The sequence below is a fragment of the Dromiciops gliroides genome, chromosome 4 (assembly GCF_019393635.1).
Source record: "Dromiciops gliroides isolate mDroGli1 chromosome 4, mDroGli1.pri, whole genome shotgun sequence".
NCBI lineage: Eukaryota > Metazoa > Chordata > Mammalia > Microbiotheria > Microbiotheriidae > Dromiciops > Dromiciops gliroides.
In genome coordinates this window covers 465149323-465169329 of record NC_057864.1, presented here as the reverse complement: position 1 = coordinate 465169329, position 20007 = coordinate 465149323, and the positions used below count along the sequence as shown (strand labels likewise).

Here is a 20007-nt window from a genome sequence, read left to right as displayed (position 1 = left end):
AAAATAGCTCTCTGAGAGGAAGAATGGGGAAGGAAACGTCGGGAAACATAAGTGATGTAAAAACAAAAGATGTCCAAAATTTTATTTTTAATAAAATTAAAACAATCTGTAAAAGTAAGTTGGTTTCAGGGGCAGCTAGGTGGCACAGTGGATAAAGCATCACTCCTGGATTCAGGAGGACCTGAGTTCAAATCTGACCTCAGACACTTGACACTAGCTGTGTGACCCTGGGCAAGTCACTTAATCCTCATTGCCCCCCCCCAAAAAGTAAGTTGTTTTCCCTTTGACACCTCCTGGCAAGTTCCAAAGCCCACATTCCCCAGTGGATATGTTGGGGCTTATCAGCCCAGCTCTATTTTACTAAGTCTAAAGAAAGCCCAATGCAGGTTGGTCTGCTCACAGGGAAGAGAGCTAGCTCATTCATTACAAATCCAGCAGAATTGCTTTTGGTTGTCGGTTATTACCCAGTGTCTGGGGCTAGACTTGCTACTGTTCCCTCCTCCTTGGGTGACTGAGAGCTGACCACAGAGCTAACCTCTTTGATGCGAGAATCAGATGAAAGCCAGGGCTTAAAAACAATGAACACAGAACTTGAGATTCAAACGTTCCCCTGGCTGAGCACCACTAGAAGACAGCAGCTAAAGCGACACGTTCTTTGGCCTGCTCACAATGTCGGAGGACAAGGCGCACGCTGGGTTACACACCTGATTTTCAATCGGATTCTGTTCACGACTTCATCTATGTTTGCCAGAGACTAGAGAGGGAAGAAAGAGAGAGTCAGTTAACAGAACTGCCCTTCCGCGGAACCTAAATAACAGGTGCATCTGGGAAAACTCTAAATGAAAACTAATAGCTTGGATTAAGCCTCAGGTACTAGAGATGAGAGGAAATGTGAGGAAATGCCGCCCCCTTGTGGAAAAAGCCAAAAAAGTACAGGTGGAGAGTCCAATTTCAAACATTCAATGACCAGATTTGTGGCAGGGTAGCCAAGGGCCGGCAGGGTCTGAGAAGTCAGACTGTGCTATATCCCTTCATTTTACTGATGAGTCCGCTGAGGCCCAGAGCAGCCATCAGCGAGCCTGTCTGGAGCAGAAACCACTGGCCACCTCTCATTTACCACTTTTCTACTGCTCTGAGCCAGCCATCAGAGGCCTTTCCCACTGCTGTTGTGGTACAAAGAGGGGCTGGCAAAGGGATAGGGGTTTTAAAATGCAGACTTCTCAAAGTTAGGGTGAGAAGACAATTCAGAAAGGGGCAAAGGAAAACCATGCATAAAAGGCTCCCCTAATGATTCTCTGAAAACCATGGGCAGCTTTAGTCAAGAACAGATGAGATGGGGCAGCTAGTTGGCACAGTGGATAGAGCACCGGTCCTGGATTCAGGAGGACCTGAGTTCAAATCTGGATTCAGACACTTGACACTTACTAGCTGTGTGACCCTGGGCAAGTCACTTAACCCCCATTGCCTCACCAAAAAAAAAAAAAAACACAGATGAGATGCAATGAACGACCTTATTGGCAAAGCCAAAGCTACTGTATTTCCACAGAAACACATGTAGAATATGACCCCTGGGGGTCAGAAGCCCTGGCTTCTTCTGGTCCTGGCTCTGCTCTGGGCCTCAGTTCCCTCATCTGTCAAATGACATGGGAGAAGGGGCAAGAACACCCAGTACAGTGCCTGGGTGCTGCCTCAGGTGAAGAACCAAATGACTGACACGTGGGCTCTCCTGAGAGCTCTTGAAGAATTCTAAATTCTAAATCAAAATGCTCAAAGAGGAACTGAACACACTTGTCCATTCTTCAGCCACAACACCCCTTGGAGAGAGAGAGAAGAGATTCTTGTTCAAGAGGGGTTGGCTGGTGACCTCTGAACCTCCCGTCTACATGGAGATTCTGCTGAACATTCCCAGGGCTATCACCTCGATGCAGGCCCTCTGCTCTCTCCCAGGTCGCTACAAAGGCCTACAACCCAGCGTCCCTCCCTGAACCTCTTCACCTTCCTGCTCATCCTGTTTACTCAGGCTCCATTGGTACTTTTGAAGGACCATATGATGCCATCCCTCAACTGCTCAGAGTCCTCGGTGGTTGCCCACGTCCAAACTCCTTGCAGGACCCACTGCTTTAAGGCCGTCCAAAATCCAGGGGCTGCAGGATCATAGATTTAGAGCAGGAAGGCCTCAGAGGTCATTTGGAGCTCCCCAGCAAGCAGGCTCTGGCAGTAAATGAGGGAGCGCCTTGACCAAGGCCTTGAGTCAGAACAGCACTGTGGCGCCCGGCCCCGCCTTTGTGCACAGTCTTGATCGTTTTTCCTTCACACTCTTTCTGCAGCGTTTTATCAATGGTGAAATGAAAACACGGGAAGAGCAGGCAACTTCTCCAAGGTCACAATCGGGGACACAGTCAAGATTCAAATCTCCAAGGTCACCATCTGAGGCGCAGTCAAGGTTAAAACCAAGCGAATCTGCCACGGCTTGTTCAGCCATGGCACCCGGGATCACAAACTTACAACAAAGGCCATCAGCCAGCATCTAGGCACGAGAGCAGCTAAGAGTTGCCATTTCACATTTGAAAAATCTCCAGAATGTTCTATAATCTCCTTGGTAACTATCTTTAAAAAGATGCATGGTGCAGGGGATAGAGTACTGGCTTTGTAGTTCAAGGACCTGGATTCGAATCCTGACTGCCACTTACTACCTGGGTGACCTTGAACAAGCCACATCATCTCTCTAGGCCGTGGCTGTAAAGAGATGGGGTTAGACTGGATGACCCTTAAGATCCTTTCCAGTTCTAAATCTGATCCTAAGATCCTGAAAATCTGGCAATAGGGACAAGTGGCTATACCTGGAATCAGGTATAGCCAAGCTGGAATCCTGCCTCAGACACTGGCTACATAACCTTGGGCATTCACTCAACCTTGCTGAGCCTCAGTCTCCTCTTCTGTAAAATTGGGAGAATAGCACCTACCTCACAAAGTAGTTCTGAGGACTAAATGAGAATGTATAGAAAGGACATTTTAAACCTTGGCTATTATGGGATGCTATTTCCCCTTATTCTGACCTTTCAAAGGAGACAGAGAAAGGGGATTATGTTACTTCTTAAAATGACCCTTTAAAGAATCACCAGGTGGAAAAGCCCCCCTCCTTACTCTAGCTCACACTGCTTTCTTTAAACAGATCTGTTCTTTATTCAGGTCAAGAGCTCCCCAAATTATCCCGACAGATAAGATTCTGTCATCCATTTTTAAGTACCCCCCCAATATACTCTCACTCTTATAATGTGGTGAGTGACACCCCAGCCTACTCTCCTCCCAGCACAGATCCCTCTAGCTCATTGCCAACAAATATTCCCATGCCCTGGAGTACACGGCTCCCAAGGCTCCCATTCCCAAATGCTGATGGCTAAGATTTTAACGACAGACAGTGATTCTAAAAGAAACTAAGCAAGTTATGTCGCCGTTTCTGCTGTTATCTCTTCATCAAGGCCTCCTGGGAATGGGTTAATAGGTGATCTTTGGGCTCATCCTATGTGCCTTGTAGCGCTCAGCCTCCTATGAAGAATGCCCCCCAGCCCCATGAGCTTCTGTACACATACAGAGAGACAGTCCCATATGGCCAGAGACATGATAGACTTCTAGTGTTACTAACTGCACAGGAGACCAAGGCACCTTGGGAAGTTCTACTGTACCTGCCTCTAGTCAACACCAACTGTGCAGAGCAGAGACAAGGGGGTGTGGAGGGCACGGTCAGCACCAGATCTGTCTTCAGTCTTCAGCACCCCCTCCTGGTAAGAGCACCTTCTCCGAGGTCACCAGTGATTCCTGCCTTTCCAAGTCTGACGGCCCCCCCGCCTTCCTTTGGGAGCCTCTTCCCTTCAGTTTCCATGACTGTTCTTCTCAGACTCCTGTATGGCTCTGCCTACTATGGCCTGGTCCCTCCTAGGCCTTCTCCTCTTCTCTTCACACATTCTCTCAATCTGCACCCATAGATTTGGATATCAGAGGAGGCCCAATCTACACAGCCAGGCCACACCTCTCTTCTGAGCTTTGTCAACAGGCAATCACAACTTCATGAGACTTTAGGCTCATTACAAGGGAAAAATGAACATGCATGTTCAGTCCTTACAAGAAATTTACATATTTATGACAGTCCACAAAAGGAGGAGAAAACAGGAAGGGGTGTGGCATGGGAGGGGAAAGGTGCAGTAACCCCTCCTGACGGGGAGGAACAAGGCAATGGCTAAAGCCACTTTCTTTTCCCTTGGGAACCGCTAAATAGTGGGGCTCTACCCCATATGGGGTTGCAAAAAATTTGGCAACAGTAAAAGGCTACATATACCTATTTTATATACCTATATACCTAGGGTCATATAAAAATTTCTCAGGTGAAAAGGGGTCCCAAATAGAAAAGTTTAAGAAACCCTGCACTAGGGGCAGCTGGGTGGCACAGTGGATAAAGCATTGGCCCTGGATTCAGGAGGACCTGAGTTCAAATTCAGCCTCAGACACTTGACACTTACTAGCTGTGTGACCCTAAGCAAGTCACTTAACCCTCAAGGACAGGACAGGACAAGGACAGGGCAGGACAAGGACAGGACAAGGACAGGACAGGGAAAGGAAAAGGGGAAGGAGAAAGAGAAGGGGAAGGAGAAGGGGAAGGGGAAGGGGAAGGGGAAGGGGAAGGGGAAGGGGAAGGGGAAGGGGAAGGGGAAGGGGAAGGGGAAGGGGAAGGGGAAGGGGAAGGGGAAGGGGAAGGGGAAGGGGAAGGGGAAGGAAAAGAAAGAAAAGGAAAGGAACCCTGAACTAGACTATGAAGATAGGAATGTCTGCTTATCTGCAAAGAACCCCCCAGCTGCACAAGCATTTTTCCCAGCCTGGCGCCTGTCTTGCCTCTCAAATGTGAGAAGGTAATTATTCTTGGGGGAACCCAGAGATCACTTTCTTGGTCCTTCTCCCTATTCCACCTCCTCCCCCAAATCCTTGTCTCTTAGAGAAACTTCATTAAATCTCATCTGAGACAAACCCAAGGGAACAAAGGGAATGGAGAAGGGAAGGACTGATGGGATTAAACCACACCTCCATAATAGACTTTGTCCTAAGTAACTTGAGTGAGGGTCTTTTGCATTCTTTTCCCTGATGTCATCCCTACAGTTCATTTTAATGTAGACCACCTTCAAGTCATGCCAACCCAGAGAGTTGAATGATGCTAACCAATCAGATCTGATCAATGGATAATGACCCACCTCTATCAAGAGGCTCCAAAAGCCCTTGGAAGGCACCACAAGAGGGCTTCTGGGGCTTCTGGGGCCTCTCTTGACTCTTGGGGACCACACGGTCTCTGTCCCGCTAGGTCTCTTGGGCCTCCTTGAGACCATGTGCTGTTTCTCCAGGAGGCAGCATGGGTCTGCTGGGCCTTTTCTCCTACTCACACTAACTGCCATGCCGAAGCTCTCTCCCTGTCTTCTCTACCACTCGGCCTGAAACCATGAGAAGTTAGGGAGACGTGGTCAATCCTTTACTGGCATAATATTAATAAATTAATAATGTGCTTACCTGGGACTGGTACCAATAACAATAGCAATTTTTTTTTGGTAGGGCAATGGGGGTTAAGTGACTTGCCCAGGGTCACACAGCTAGTAAGTATGAAGTGTCTGAGTCCAGATTTGAACTCAGGTCCTCCTGACTCTGGGGCTGGTGCTTTATCCACTGTGCTACCTAGCTACCCCACCAGCATTCTCTTAGTCACTCAGGTGACACCTGCAGAATTACTTTTCATAATCAATCAATCAATGATTAAGTCTTGTCAATTCTCCTCCTGAAGAATCTCTTACATCTTTTCCTTCCTCTACAAGCTGCACCACCCTAATTCATGCCCTCATCACCTCTTTCCACTAATGCAATGGCCACCTAACTGGTCTCCCTGTCTCACTCTCCAATTCATCCTCCACAGTTCTTCCTCTGTCACTCCACTGCTCAAGAATATTCCGTGGCTCCCTACTACCTATAGGATAAAATACAAAAGATGTTATTTGGCATCTGAAGTCCTCCACAAAATGGCTGGCTTACCTTTCTAGACCATCTTCAAATTCCTCCCCCATTCCCCTGCCTTGTGCGTTCTACATTCCTGACAGATTGGCCAACTTCCATGTCTCTGCCCAGGCTCTCCCTGTGCCTAGGATCTACACCCTCTTCACCTCTCTCTGCTGCCTCTTCACATTCCTAGCCATCTTCAAAGCTCAGCTCAGAGACCAGATGTTACCCCCAAGGCCTTTCTTCACGGCCCTGGTTATCAGGGCTCTTCTCTGTTAGAGAACCTTTACTTCTCTGTGTACATTTTTTATCCACCTGGTAAAACATGCTTTTTTCTGCATGTCCCTCACGCCTAGCACACTGCCCAGAGATGGGCTTAAAAATGCCTGTTTTGTGAATGTGGACAAAAATAATTTCCAGAGCCAGCAGGCTTCCAATCCTGCTATGAGGAACAACAGGCTCTAAGAGGGAGGGCACTTGGTGCCTTACTCATCTCTGTATCTCCCTTGGCTCCCAGCACCATCCGACACATGATCTAACACCTTCAACATTTGCTGAATGAGTGGCTGAGGCCAGACAGAGTGCCAGCAGGAAGTGGCCCCCACCAGGTCATGGCCATGGAAAGTGCCCCACCTGCTCCAGGCCCCATCTTCCAGCCTTCATGTGCCAACCAGGTAACAGAGAGGCCACCAGGAGAAAAAAGAGGCCTATACTATTTGCTCCTCCCTTCTGACATAAGGCTTTGAGATTTACAGAGCGTCTCTTCACAACAACCCGTTTTATGGATGAGGTACTGGGGCCCAGAGTCCGCAAGGGTCCCCCAGCTAGGAAGCAGGAGAGCCAGGCTCTGAGCCCCCAGAACCTCCTCCTTCCCCCTCATTACACATCTCCTCCAGCAGAGCACACTGTACATATGGCTTCAGCACTCCAAGGTAGAGTATTACAGGCCAATGGCTTCTTCATCTTGGCATCTCCCGCAGTGTGGTGTTAGGTGGTTGTGAGAAGCAATAGGTGATTACAGTTGTGAGTAAAATATCACCCATAAATGATCATTTTTGTTAGTTTTACTGAATGACCAAATTGGCCTACTTTTCTAGGACATGGTCTATCTACTGAGGACCTGGAGAAAGCCACAAAGAAGAAGTTAAAGAAAAACAGTTCATTTCATCTTCCACTAAGCCCCTCCTGAGAGGTCATCAACAATAAATCAGAGTTTCACCTCAGGCCACCGCCATGAAGGAGGAACTGACTATAAACTGAAAACCCAATTGGACCCTGTGAAGTGTCTAACTTCTTAAAGGAGATGTTTGAAAGGTAGCCTAGCATGGTGGAGAACTTAGAAATTAGGAAGACCTGGGTTTAATGCATGTCTAGAGTGTGGCACCTGTACTAAGACCCAAATTCAAATCCTGCCTCAAATACTTACTAGCTGTGTGACCCCGGGCAATTTGCTTAACCTCTGCCTGCCTCAGTTTCCTCATCTATAAAATGAGGATAATAATAATACCTCCAAGGTTTGTCATGAGGACCAAATCAGACAATATCTGTAAAGCACTCTGCAAACCTTTAAGCTCTACAAAGTAGCTATGATTATTAACATTATTATTATTCTGAGTGATAGATCCTTCAGGAAATAATAATAATAAATAATAATTATTTAATCTCTCAGTGCCCTAAGGTAGGCTCTAAGGTTGCACAACAGCTGCTGTTATTTTTTCAGTGGAGGGTGTTTCCCCATTGGAGTCCCTTGCACTGATGAAATCCTGAGTAGGGTTAAAACAACCACCACCACCACCCAGGCACCAAACCCAGGGCAGCACCTGCAGCACCTGGCATAAACAGACAGAGGGAAGAGATCTTCCGCTGATAGTGAGATAGCGCGGGAGGGAAGAGGGGGAAGCAGCAAGACAATGAAAATCAGGACGGACTAAAGGAAGAATTCTGTGGAATCAACAAACCAGAAGGTTCTCTCACACCTGACTCATCCCAGAAAACTCAAGATGTATTCTTTTGTTTAAATGCCTTTAGAAAAGGCAGTCTCGGGGCAGCTAGGTGGCGCAGTGGATAGAGCACCAGCCCTGGAGTCAGGAGTACCCGAGTTCAAATCCAGCCTCAGACACTTAACACTTACTAGCTGTGTGACCCTAGGCAAGTCACTTAACCCCCATTGCCCTGCAAAAAAAAAAAAAAAAGAAAAGAAAAGGCAGTCTTGGAGCAGCTAGATGGCGCAGTGGATAAAGCACTGGCCCTGGATTCAGGAGGGCCTGAGTTCAAATCCAGCCTCAGACACTTGACACTAGCTGTGTGGCCCTGGGCAAGTCACTTAACCCTCATTGCCCTGAAAAAAAAAAACAGAAAAGGCAGTCTAGGGGGCAGCTAGGTGGCACAGTGGATAAAGTGCTGGCCTTGGATTCAGGAGGACCTGAGTTCAAATCCGACCTCAGACACTTGACACTTACTAGCTGTGTGACCCTGGGCAAGTCACTTAATCCTCACTGCCCCACAAAAAAAAAAGAAAAGAAAAAAGAAAGAAAGAAAGAATAAGCAGTCTAGCCCAGCCTCCAAATATAATACATCATCCCTTGACCAAGGAAATTCAACCTTGTCTCCCCCAAATGCTCAATGCTCCTGCTTTTGTCCCGTGACCCCAGACCTTTGATCAGTCCTGTGATCAACAATGAGCTGAACTCCCCCGCCCCCCAACTCAGCAGGAATGGCTCCAGCATTCATTAATAGACAGTGGAGATCTCCTTGCCGGGAAGACAACCTCAGAGAAGAAGTCTTCCCTGTTCCAGAATAAGGCTACTTTGTGGGCCCAACTGCAAATTCTCTCCAATGAATAGCATCGCACTGCAAACACTTTTCCAGCTTCCTGTCAAGGGCCCTGTTACTCTCCGGCTGTGGGGATGGGGAAAGGGAAGCAGAGCACGCACGATGGTGGCCAGGCTTTCCACAGCGGCTCCATTCGCTTGCCGTGGAACCAAGTCGACAGGCTTTTACTGAGGGCTCAGTGCCAAGCCCCAGGGAAACAAAGAGAGGCACAAGGAAACGAGGAAATGTATGGGGGATAAACTGGATCTTGCAAATTGATTGCATTAATCAGCAAATGCAGAGAGAAGGCATTGAGGAGGACCAGGAAAGGCAGCAGGTCATTTGTCATTTTTTATTCTGCTTCCCCCTCCATCTCCAGCTCAAACACCCCCACCACTTCTGCAAGGAAGCCAAGCAGCTGACCAAATACAACACACCGGCACAGAAGAGCAAAAGTTTGGAGGAAAAAGGGGAGGGTCACTAGTGTGTGGTACCTCTTCCCTCACTTCCACTCAAATATATTTTTTCACCTACAAATCCACTGCCAAGTCTGGTTGGTTCTTAAAGCCCGGTCACTGTGATTTCTAGCAATTCGATTTGCTCATTGGAACAGCATTCTATAGCAAGAAAACGACTCTGTGACTGTTCTACACAGGTGGTAATAATGGGTTTGACCTGTATTTAATTCTCCATCATGAATCACCCTTGCCTAACCCAAGGGGTCCCTATGGTAGCTAAGGAGAAAGAAGATCTACTGCTGGGCAGGCAATCTAGGGCAGTGAATAAAATTTAAAGAACTAAACTTACCTGTTCTGTGGGGAAAAGGGTATTGATATACTCCACAGCATTGAAATCTGCTCTGTCCAGAGGATCCTGGCTTGGAAAGACCTGAGTAAAAAGTGGGGTTAGGGGAGGGAGGGAGAAAGAGAGATTAGCATTGATAAGCATTTGTGGTTTTAAAAAAGCAGAGCAGGGGGCAGCTAGGTGGCACAGTGGATAAAGCACCGGCCCTGGATTCAACCTGTGTTCAAATCCAGCCTCACAGACTTGACAATTACTAGCTGCGTGACCCTGGGCAAGTCACTTAACCCTCATTGCCCCACAAAAAAAATATTTTTTTTTAAAGGGCAGAAGGGGAGCTAGGTGGCACAGTGGATAGAGCACCGGCCCTGGAGTCAGGAGGACCTGAGTTCAAATCCGGCCTCAGACACTTAACACTTACTAGCTGTGTGACCCTGGGTAAGTCACTTAACCCCAATTGCCTCACTAAAAAAAAAAACACAAACAAACAAACAAAAAAAAGGGCAGAGTACACAGTAGCTGCTATGATTGAGAGCTTGGAGGATTTGCGTATTTACGCAAAAGGTCTTGAGAGTGCACTCCAGCAACGCCATCCATGATAAACTATGACGCCTTGCCGGGTCTCAGGACCATCACCCCTGGTGACATTATATTACAATGTGATCCTATCCTTTCCACTTCCTGCCTCAGTGGTGTCAGCCCCAGCTCCAGCATGAGGAGTTGCAGCTGAGTCCAGTCTGGAGACAGCAGCTGCAGCCCCAGTGTAGGTGATGGATCCTGCTGCCTCACCATCTTTGCCGCATGGGACCTGCTTTCCCCCCAGTGCCCCTTGGCTGTCCCCAGTTAAGCCTTGTGGCTTTCCTCTAAAGCATGGGCTCTTAACCATTTTTGCATCATGGGCATCTTTGGCAATCTGTGGGCCCCTTCTCAGTTTGATATTTTAAATGCATAGAAAAATCCACAGCATTAAAAAAAAAAAGTTAGAGCACACAAGTGACAGGATGTCCCAGACTCAGTGGCCTTTTATCCCAATACTCCCTACACACACTGTGGCCTTTGGCCTTGTTGACCAGGCCTCGTTCCTGATACTCTGTCCTCTCCTGGTTTCCAAAACCCATTCTCCTACTTTTCCTTCTGCACCCCTATCCCTCCTTCTCTGCCCCTTCAGTGGCTCTCTGGCCTCTTTTTGTATCCCCAGGCCTTAGCACAGTGCTTAGTGCATAGTGGGCATTTCATAGATATCTACTGTGTGATTGGCTTGTCACTCTCGCCCATACCCCTGCCAGCAGGTGTTCCCCAGAGTCCCATCCTCACCTCTCCTCTCTTCTCTCCACCACTCTCCCTTGGCTATTTCCTTCAATTCTGATCTTTGACTACAAGCACTACCCAACTGGCTCCCAAACTTACCTCTTTCACCTGCGTTTGTACTCCAAACCCTCATCTCCAATTACCGACAAGACATTTATTTACACCTGGATGTCCCTGCAGAAGCTTCAACTCATCATATTAAAGTGAGCTTCTCATCTGCCCCCAATTTTTTCCTTCAGCCATTAGAACTGTCCTGAGCACTACCATTCACCCCACCATCCATGTTGGAAAACTGACTTTCCTTCCCTGTCACTTCCTATAGTCAAACAGTTACCAAACTTTATTAAATCTACCTCCGCAATCTGGGAAGGCACCTCCCCCCACTCTGCAAAGGTAAGGGGCTCTGAGGGGCATGCGCTGTGTATTTCAGACTCTTCTGTTGTATTGGTTAGTGGGATTGAATTTCCTTTTCTTTTTCCTTTTTTATTCTTTGCTATAAAGGATGGCTCTCTAAGGGAAGAGGGAATGGAGAAGACATTGGGAAATATAGGTGACATAATAACAAAAAGACAACAATAAAAATGTCTATTTAAAAAGTCAGCCTCTACAATTCCTCTTGCATGCCTTGCTATCCTCTCTAGTCCCACTACCATCACCTGAGCATAAATCTTCATTACCATCTGCCTGGACTGCTGCCACGGCAACTTTTCTTACTTCTATTCTTCCCCACTTCCCTGCCCCCCCCCCCAGCTGCCAGGTTAACCTCCCTGGCCAATGGATCTGATCACATCATTCTTCTGCTTAATATCCGATAGCTACTCTCTGAGGCCTTCTGAGCAAATGACTATCTTTTAGCCTGGCAGTCAAGGCCCTGCACAATCCTCTCTCTCTGGCCTTATACCAAATCTCCACCTAATCTGCCTCCAGCCAAACCGGTCCCAGTACACGCCCTGCCCTGTCCCACCTTTCTGTCTTTGCTCACACTGTTCCCTAGTCCAGAATGTCTTCCTCTCCCCACCTGCAGAATCCCTCACTATTCTTCAAAGCACTACTCAATGTCGTTACCTCCATGGTTTTAAACCTTCCCTAACTCCCACCGATCACGGAGCTTCTCCTCCCAAGCCTTCACCCAGAATTTTGTGTGTTCTTCTTATACACTCATCAGGTGTTATTGGGTATGTGTCATCCCTCCCCAGAGGCTCCATTCTAAATCTCATGGCTTCCCCAACACCTAGGACAGTGCTCTGAACACAAGAGATGCTTAACACGTAAATGTTTACTGAAAATGAATCGGTACAGTGAGAGGACCAGGTGTCTTAGTATCAGTCTCAGGCTAAGCCAGAGCTTGGTGATAATCATCGGAATAAGTAAATAGTCTTCAAATAGCAGCGTGTGTGCGTGTGTGCCTGTGCGTGTGTGTGTGTGTGTGTGTGTGTGTGTGTGTATTTAGACAGACAAATGATAGGTTGGCAGATAGTCTGAGTAGGAGCATAATTCACTGTATCCCATGGATTTATGGCTAACAGTTCTTAAATGATTTCTGTACTTCTGAACCTGTCTATAAATCAAAAAATGACATTCAGACAGTGTCCTTCTGTTAAAAAATAGCAAGGCGTCTGGTGAAATCCCCCACCACCTCATGTGACTGTAGAATATGTCACATGATAGATTACGAAAACAGTCAGATGTTCCCCTGGGTTCACTATATTTTACTACTTTGACTTGAAATCCAGAGTCCTGAGTGTGGGGATTACCCAGTCACCCCCAAGGAGCCTCCCTTAGCATTTCTGGGGCCAAAAAGGTCAATCTGTCTTCTGAGAGATGAAGCCATCCAAAGGCACTTGGAAGCTCTTAGGGATCAAATGGCGTTTTGTTTTTAAAGTAAGATTGGCACAAAGGGTGGTTTTATTCCCTGACCTATAATGACGAGTTATTAATTCCCCATTCCTTCTCACATATGTCTCTCCCCTAAAACAACACACCCTACTATACAGAATCATTCAAGTACATCTCTGCTGTCATGATGTGAGAAATACCATCCTTGCTGCGTGGGGTAAGAACATGCCACGGATCACCCTGTCTTTGGGATGCTTGCTTATTTAAACACACAATGAACTCATGCAAAAGAGTCAAGGGCACTTTCCTGAAAACCCTCTCCTTTCCAAGGCCACCTATCCAACTACTACTAAGGGAACTGCTTTCTTTCTCCCTTCCCAGCCTATGGGACCCTGGCTGGGAGGTCCAGCCCGTTCAGAAAGGCAGAGATGGCAGACTTAAGCAAATTTATGGCTAACACAGAACTGAGAGGAATGGCTAACGAAATGAATGATAGAATTCAGAAGTGAGCCAGATCCAGTAAGATGAAGTTTAACAGGAATATGTAATGTCCCAAAGTTAACCTCAAAGTACAAGATGGATGAGGCGATGGCTAGAGAACAGTAAGTATTTGAGAGGCAGTATCATACAGAGGGAAAACGCTAGCTCTGAAATCTGAGGCCTGGGTTCAAATCCTATGTTTGACACTATGTAGCCTTGAATAAGTCACTTAACTTCTCTGGGCCTTGGTTTCCCTCATCAGTAAAATAAGGGTGCTAGACCAGATGGCATTGCAGCTCTAGATCTATGATTCTACATGTTAGAAAGAGCTGAGGCTTTTCAGGGGACTGAAAACTCACTGGGACATAGGATGACAGAGAAGCCCAGAAAAACAATGACACCTCCGACAGCATCGATAGAGGCAAAGCATCCAGGAACAAGGACGGGGTGTTCCCACTGGCCTCTGCCATGGCCAGGGGCACCAAACTGGGAACATTTGCTCAGGGCCTTACCTTTTTACAAGGGGCAATGAAATGTGGCAGAAAGCCCACTAGACGGTAACCAGAATAAGGAAGGGCCTCAAACTTATCCCCAGTCAGTCAGTTAGAGGAACCAACAGACTTAGGAGAGACATGATAGTGTCATTAAGGAAGGACTGTCAAATGGAAGTTAGAAGGCATTTCAAACTCAACATGTCCTAAACAAAACTGATCCCCACCCCCCAAACCCATCCCTTCTCCAAACTTCCTAGTTTCTACAACCCTGGAATCAGCCATGACTCCCTCCTCCACACTTAGTATTTGCTCAGTTGCCAACACAACACAGCAGGAGAAAGAGAATCCATTCTGGAATCAAGATACCTGGCTTCAAATCCCACCTATATGACCTTGGCTAAATCAGTTCAGCTGTCTGGGCCTCAGTTTCCTCAACTGTAAAACAAGGGGCCTCTGAGGAATCTTCCAACTCAAGACCAAAGAGCCTAGCCCTCCTCTCTGTGTCTGCCACCAGCCACTTGCATCCATTCACACCACCTCAACTCTAGCTCAGGCTCCCATTGCTCCTGCCTGGACAATCAGAACAACCTCTCAGGGGGTCACCTGCATCCTGGTGTTCCCTTCCTCATCCATTTTCTACACAACTACCCAATTCCCATTCCATCTGATCCTGTTCAAAAACAACCCTTTCTCCAAAAATCTCATGGTCCCCTATGGCCTCCAGGATGCAAGGTCCCTCACACGGCCTTCTCTTTCCAGCCCTATTTCACCACTCTCCTTCCTCCACAGCAAGCAGGCTGCACCCAAGGCATACCCTGAACACAACATTCCATTCTTCTTTTTGTGCCTTCAATCCACAGTCCCCCAGGGCTGCCAGCCCACTCCCTTCACGCCTCCACTTCTTGGCAGCCTGAGGCTCCTTCCAAAAACAGCTCAGGGAAGGAGCAGCTAGGTGGTGTAGTGAATGAAACACTGGCCCTGGATTCAGGAGGACCTGAGTTCAAATCCAGCCTCAGACACCTGACACTTACCAGCTGTGTGACTCTGGGCAAGCCACTTAACCCTCATTGCCCTGCAACAACAACAAAACAGCTCAGGGAATCAACTAAAAAAAATGGGTGAAAAGTTGCAGGATATAATAAACCAAAGGAAGTCAGCAGCTTTTGGATACCATAAGTCCTCAGCCACCTATTAGAAGAGGCCTTCCCTGATCTTCCCATTCATTAGTGCTGCTCTCAAAATTACCGTCTAAACTTAACACTGACTTGCTGTAAAACACTGCCTCCCTCCTCCAGTGTAAACTCCCTTGTGATCCCAGAACCAAGCCCAGTGCCGGGCACTAGTAGGGAATGCCTTCCTTCTGTTACATCATTATTTCTTTATTAACCTATAGAGTTCACTTTGTGTATAGTCGTTGGCACGCTGTCTCCTCCATTTGACTGGATGCTCCTTGAGGACAGGGGCTGTCTTTATGCTGAGCACAGTGCCTGGCATATAGTAAGCCTGGCTTAATAAATGTTCACTGACTGATTAATAAGTACTTACAGATATGAGCTGAGGCTTGATCTAAGGAAAAACTTAGAAAAACAGAAGTAATTCACATGTACAAAAACATTTCTAGCAGCTCTCTTTGTGGTGGCAAAGAATTGGAAATGGAGGGAATGCCCATCCACTGGGGAATGGCTGAACATGTTGTAGTATAGGAATGTCACAGAATACTATTGTGCTGTAAGAACTGATGAGCAGGCAGATTTCAGAAAAACCTGGAAAGACTTAAGTGGACTGATGCTGAGTGAAGTGAGCAGAACCAGGAGAACATTGTACATAGTGATAGCAATGTTGTGTGATGATCAACTGTGATAGACTTAGCTCTTCTCGGCAATGCAATGATCCAAAACAATTTCAAAGAACTCATGATGGAAAATGTTCTCCACATGCAGAAAAAAGAACTGTGGAATCTGAATTGCAGATTGAACCATACTATTTCCACTTTTTGTTGTTGTTTTTTCCTTTTTGAGGTTTTTCCCTTTTGTTCTGATTCTTCTTTCACAATATGACTAATGCAGAAATATGTTCAATGTGACTGTATATATGTGTGTGTGTGTGTGTGTGTGTGTATATATATATATACATATATACATATATACACACACACACACACACACACACACACATATATATATATATATATATATATATATATATATATATATATAAAACCTATATCAGATTGCTTTCTGTCTTGGGGAGGGGAGAGGGAAGGGAGGGAGAACTAAAAATTTGGAATTCAAAATCTTATGAAAACAAACATTGAAAACTATCTTTACATGTAACTGGAAAATAAAATACTTTTATGATTTAATAAAAAAATTAGAGGTAAAAAATGGAATGTACCCCAAGCAAAGGAGGTAGAGGATTGTCCTTCACGGGAAGTCTTCGAGCAAAGGCTAGACCAAAGCTTCTTAAACTGTGGGTCACCCCCATGTGGGGTTGTGTAATTGAATGTGGGGGTCAAAAAAAATCTGGCAACAGTAAAATATGTGTATATATATATATATATATATATATATATATATATATATATGACTATTTTACATACCTACATACCCAGGATCCCATAAAAATTTCTTGGGCAAAAAGGAGTCAGGAGTGGAAAAAATTTAAGAAGCCCTGAGCTAGATGACCATTTGTCAGGCATCTTTTGGGAGGGTTTCTTTTGGATATCTGCATGGCAAGCCGGGAACTATGCCCTTTCAACAGGAGGAAAGGATCTAAAGCATGGGCTGTTAAAAACCAGTCAGTTGGGGCAGCTAGATGGCGCAGTGGTTAAAGCACCGGCTCTGGATTCAGGAGTACCTGAGTTCAAATCCGACCTCAGACACTTGACACTTACTAGCTGTGTGACCCTGGGCAAGTCACTTAACCCCCATTGCCTAAAAAAACAAACAAAAAAAAAAAACAGTCAGTTGCCTGCTATCCAATGAATTTACCCAGATCCGTGCCATCATGGGCAGACATATCCTGCCTTCTCCAAATTCTTCCCCAACATTCATCCTTCCCAGGCCATTTTTCTTGAGTTAGAGGCTCAGGCCCAGGCCAAATCAGCAGCTGGGGCAGGGACAGAAATCATTAGTCTATGTAAACACCATAAGATTTCACTTTCCTCACAGAAACAACAATCTCAGCCAACAAAGGAGACACTAGAAGATGTGCGAAGCCTTTAAGAAAGTCTTCACGAGGAGCAGCTAGGTGGCCCAGTGGATAAAGCACTGGCCTTGGATTCAGGAGGACCTGAGTTCAAATCTAGTCTCAGACACTTGACACTTAACTAGCTGTGTGACCCTGGGTAAGTCACTTAACCCTCATTGCCCTGCAAAAACAAAAACAAACAAACAAACAAAAAAATAAATTCCTCGAGGGATGTTCTTTATTTAAATTTAAAAAAAGTCTTCACGTTAACTCACTCAAGCCTGCACTGACAATCACAAGATTTTCAATTTTATCAACTGTATAAATCCCTTAACCATTTCTTCCTTCCCAGCTTTATCTGAAGTAAAAGCCAATTCAGTCCAGAATAGATGCCTTAAGTTCTTTTCCCTATCCAAAGGTGAATGGGGATGGAGGTACAGGGAAGGGGCCCAAGGCAGCCCAGTACAGGGGAAGGAAAAGCCAAGAGCTGCCTAGTCAGAGCAATGAGCACAGGTACCAGACACTGTTCTCTCACCCAGGGGCCGGGCCCTCAGGGCAAAAGCCCCCATCATGACGCCCCATGCCCAGAAAAGCCCCTTCACTCAAATGCTTCACCCACAACCCCACCCCACCCACCGGTCCTCTTAGCACTGCACCTCTTTGCTTTATGCCCAGGTGACCTACGATAACGCAAGGAGGAAGCCCTGAGTTCCACCCCCTGACAAATCTAAGGGGGCCTCCCCTCAGCCCCTCAGCCCCAGTGCTCTGCCGGCCTCACCCAGAACCCCTGAGCCCCAACTCCAGGCAGCTTTCCGGCCTCCTCCCCATCACACCCCCACTCCACTCAAGCTGGAGGCCTGGGGCACCTGAACTCTCCCTCACCCTGGGGGGCTCGCTTAGGGCCCCAACCACGGCCAGGCCATTCTGACAGCCCCTTCTCAAAGCTCCCCCGCTCCTTTCCAAACAGCCCAGAGGGTCCCCCAACAATGCTCTGACGGCTCCCCCACCCCCCAGTCTCAAAGCCCGAGCCTCCCCACCCAGCTCTTCTCCCTGAGGCTCCTCAGGGTTTGATCCCCAAAACAGGCCTGGACTGTTATTGTCCCCATTCTACAGAGGAGGAAACTGAAGTTAAATGACTTGCCTAGGGTCACACTCTTAGAAGTGTCTGAGGCTGGATCTGAACCCAACTCTTCCTGACTCCAAGCCCAGTGCTCTATCCACTGGGCCAGGCAAGGACCTCTTCCCTTCTCCTATCTCAAGGGTGGGACCTCTCCCCCATCCCCTGGGGGCGGGGCCTCTCCTCCTCTGCCCCCACCACAAGGGTGGGACCTCTCCCCCATCCCCTGGGGGCGGGGCCTCTCCTCCTCTGCCCCCACCACAAGGGTGGGACCTCTCCCCCATCCCCTGGGGGCGGGGCCTCTCCTCCTCTGCCCCCACCACAAGGGTGGGACTTTTCCCCCATTCCCCTGGGGGCGGGGCCTCTCCTCCTCTGCCCCCACCACAAGGGTGGGACCTCTCCCCCATTCCCCTGGGGGCGGGGCCTCTCCTCTGCCCCCACCACAAGGGTGGGACCTCTCCCCCATCCCCTGGGGGCGGGGCCTCTCCTCCTCTGCCCCCACCACAAGGGTGGGACCTCTCCCCCATCCCCTGGGGGCGGGGCCTCTCCTCCTCTGCCCCCACCACATTCCCCTGAGGGCGGAGCCTCCTCCCCTCCCCCACCCCGGGGGCGGGGCCTCTCCCAAACCCCTCCATTTCCCCCGGGGGCGGGGCCTCTCCTCCCCCGCCCTCCCCGCTCACCTGCTCGATGGCGAGCTGCACCTCCGGGGTGAGCTGCAGCACAGCTTCCAGCTCCTCCACAAACTCGAGCTCCTCCTCCTCCATCATCCCGCCCCAGTCTGGCCCTAGCCCCCGGCCCGCGGCGGCAGCGGCGGCGTCGGCGGCACCCCGATCCCCGCCCCCCCCACCGCCCCCCTGTGCCCCCGCTAGCACCGGCTCGGTCAAGCAACCCGGTACTTCCGGAAGCCACGGCACTTCCGGGAGCTGCGGAACTCTGGGATAGTGGAAGACTTTCCCCGGAGCCAAAGCGAGAGGGAAGGGGGAGGGGTTGTGGTCACGTGGGGTCCTGAAGCTCCGCCCCGATCCGCCACGCCACGCCCCTCCATTAAGGCAGTCTGTCACGCTGAGGCTGTCCCTGTCACATCAAGAGATAAAGACAAGTTCATTTGTGTCCAACTCTTTGTGACCCCATTTGGGTTTGGTTGTAGTTTTGTTGAGGGTTTTTTTGGCAAAGATAATGGAGTGGTTTACCATTTCCTTCTCCAGCTCATTTTGCAAACGAGGAAACTGAGGCAAACAGGGTTAAGTGACTGGCCCAGGGTCACACAGCTAGTAAGTGTCAAGTGTCTGAAGTTTGAACTCAGGTCCTCCTGAATCCAGGGCCAGTGCTTTATCCACTGCGCCACCTAGCTGCCCCTAGGTCAAATCTGAACTTGGGTCTTCCCGACTCCAGGCCTGGTGCTCTGTAGCAATCGGCCAATCAGCATGCATTTGTTAACTGCCCACTTTGTGCCAGGCACTGTGCTAGGTGCTGGGGATTCAGAGACAGAAATAAAACAGTATCTGCCTTCAAGAAGCTTACATTGTATCTAGGGAGACAATGTGTTTGCATATACGTGTACACAGAATAAATACAAAATAAATATGAGGCAATTCAGGGAGGAGGGCATGGTCTTGGAAGGTCATCTTATCTGACCTCTTCATCATATAGCTAAGGGAAGGGGATTTACCCAAGATTACACAGCTAATGAATGGTAGATCCTCTAATTCCAGATGAAAGGACCTTGGCATCAGTCTCATCCAACTCATTTTCCAGATGAAGAAACTGAGATAACGGGGAGGGAAGTAATTGCCCAATATCACACAGGTAGTAAGTTTCAGTGGTGGGATTTGAACCCAGAACTTCAGACTCCAGAGCCAGCACTCTTGTACTGCCTCTCTAATAGGAACATTTGTATGGCATTTTTGGATTGACAAAGCACAAAAACCGTATTAAGCATGTAGTATG

General features: G+C 47.9%; 1 protein-coding gene across 1 annotated transcript in view; it reads right to left on the bottom strand.

The window, feature by feature from the left end:
• The window catches only part of VPS53 (VPS53 subunit of GARP complex), a 132150-nt gene extending 113281 nt beyond the window's left edge, over positions 1-18869 (bottom strand). Inside the window, 3 exon segments of the mRNA XM_044002590.1 lie at positions 705-754; positions 9643-9723; positions 18741-18869. Coding sequence (XP_043858525.1) covers positions 705-754; positions 9643-9723; positions 18741-18827 — 218 coding nt within the window. The 5' untranslated portion in view covers positions 18828-18869.
• Between the last annotated feature and the right edge of the window lie 1138 nt (positions 18870-20007).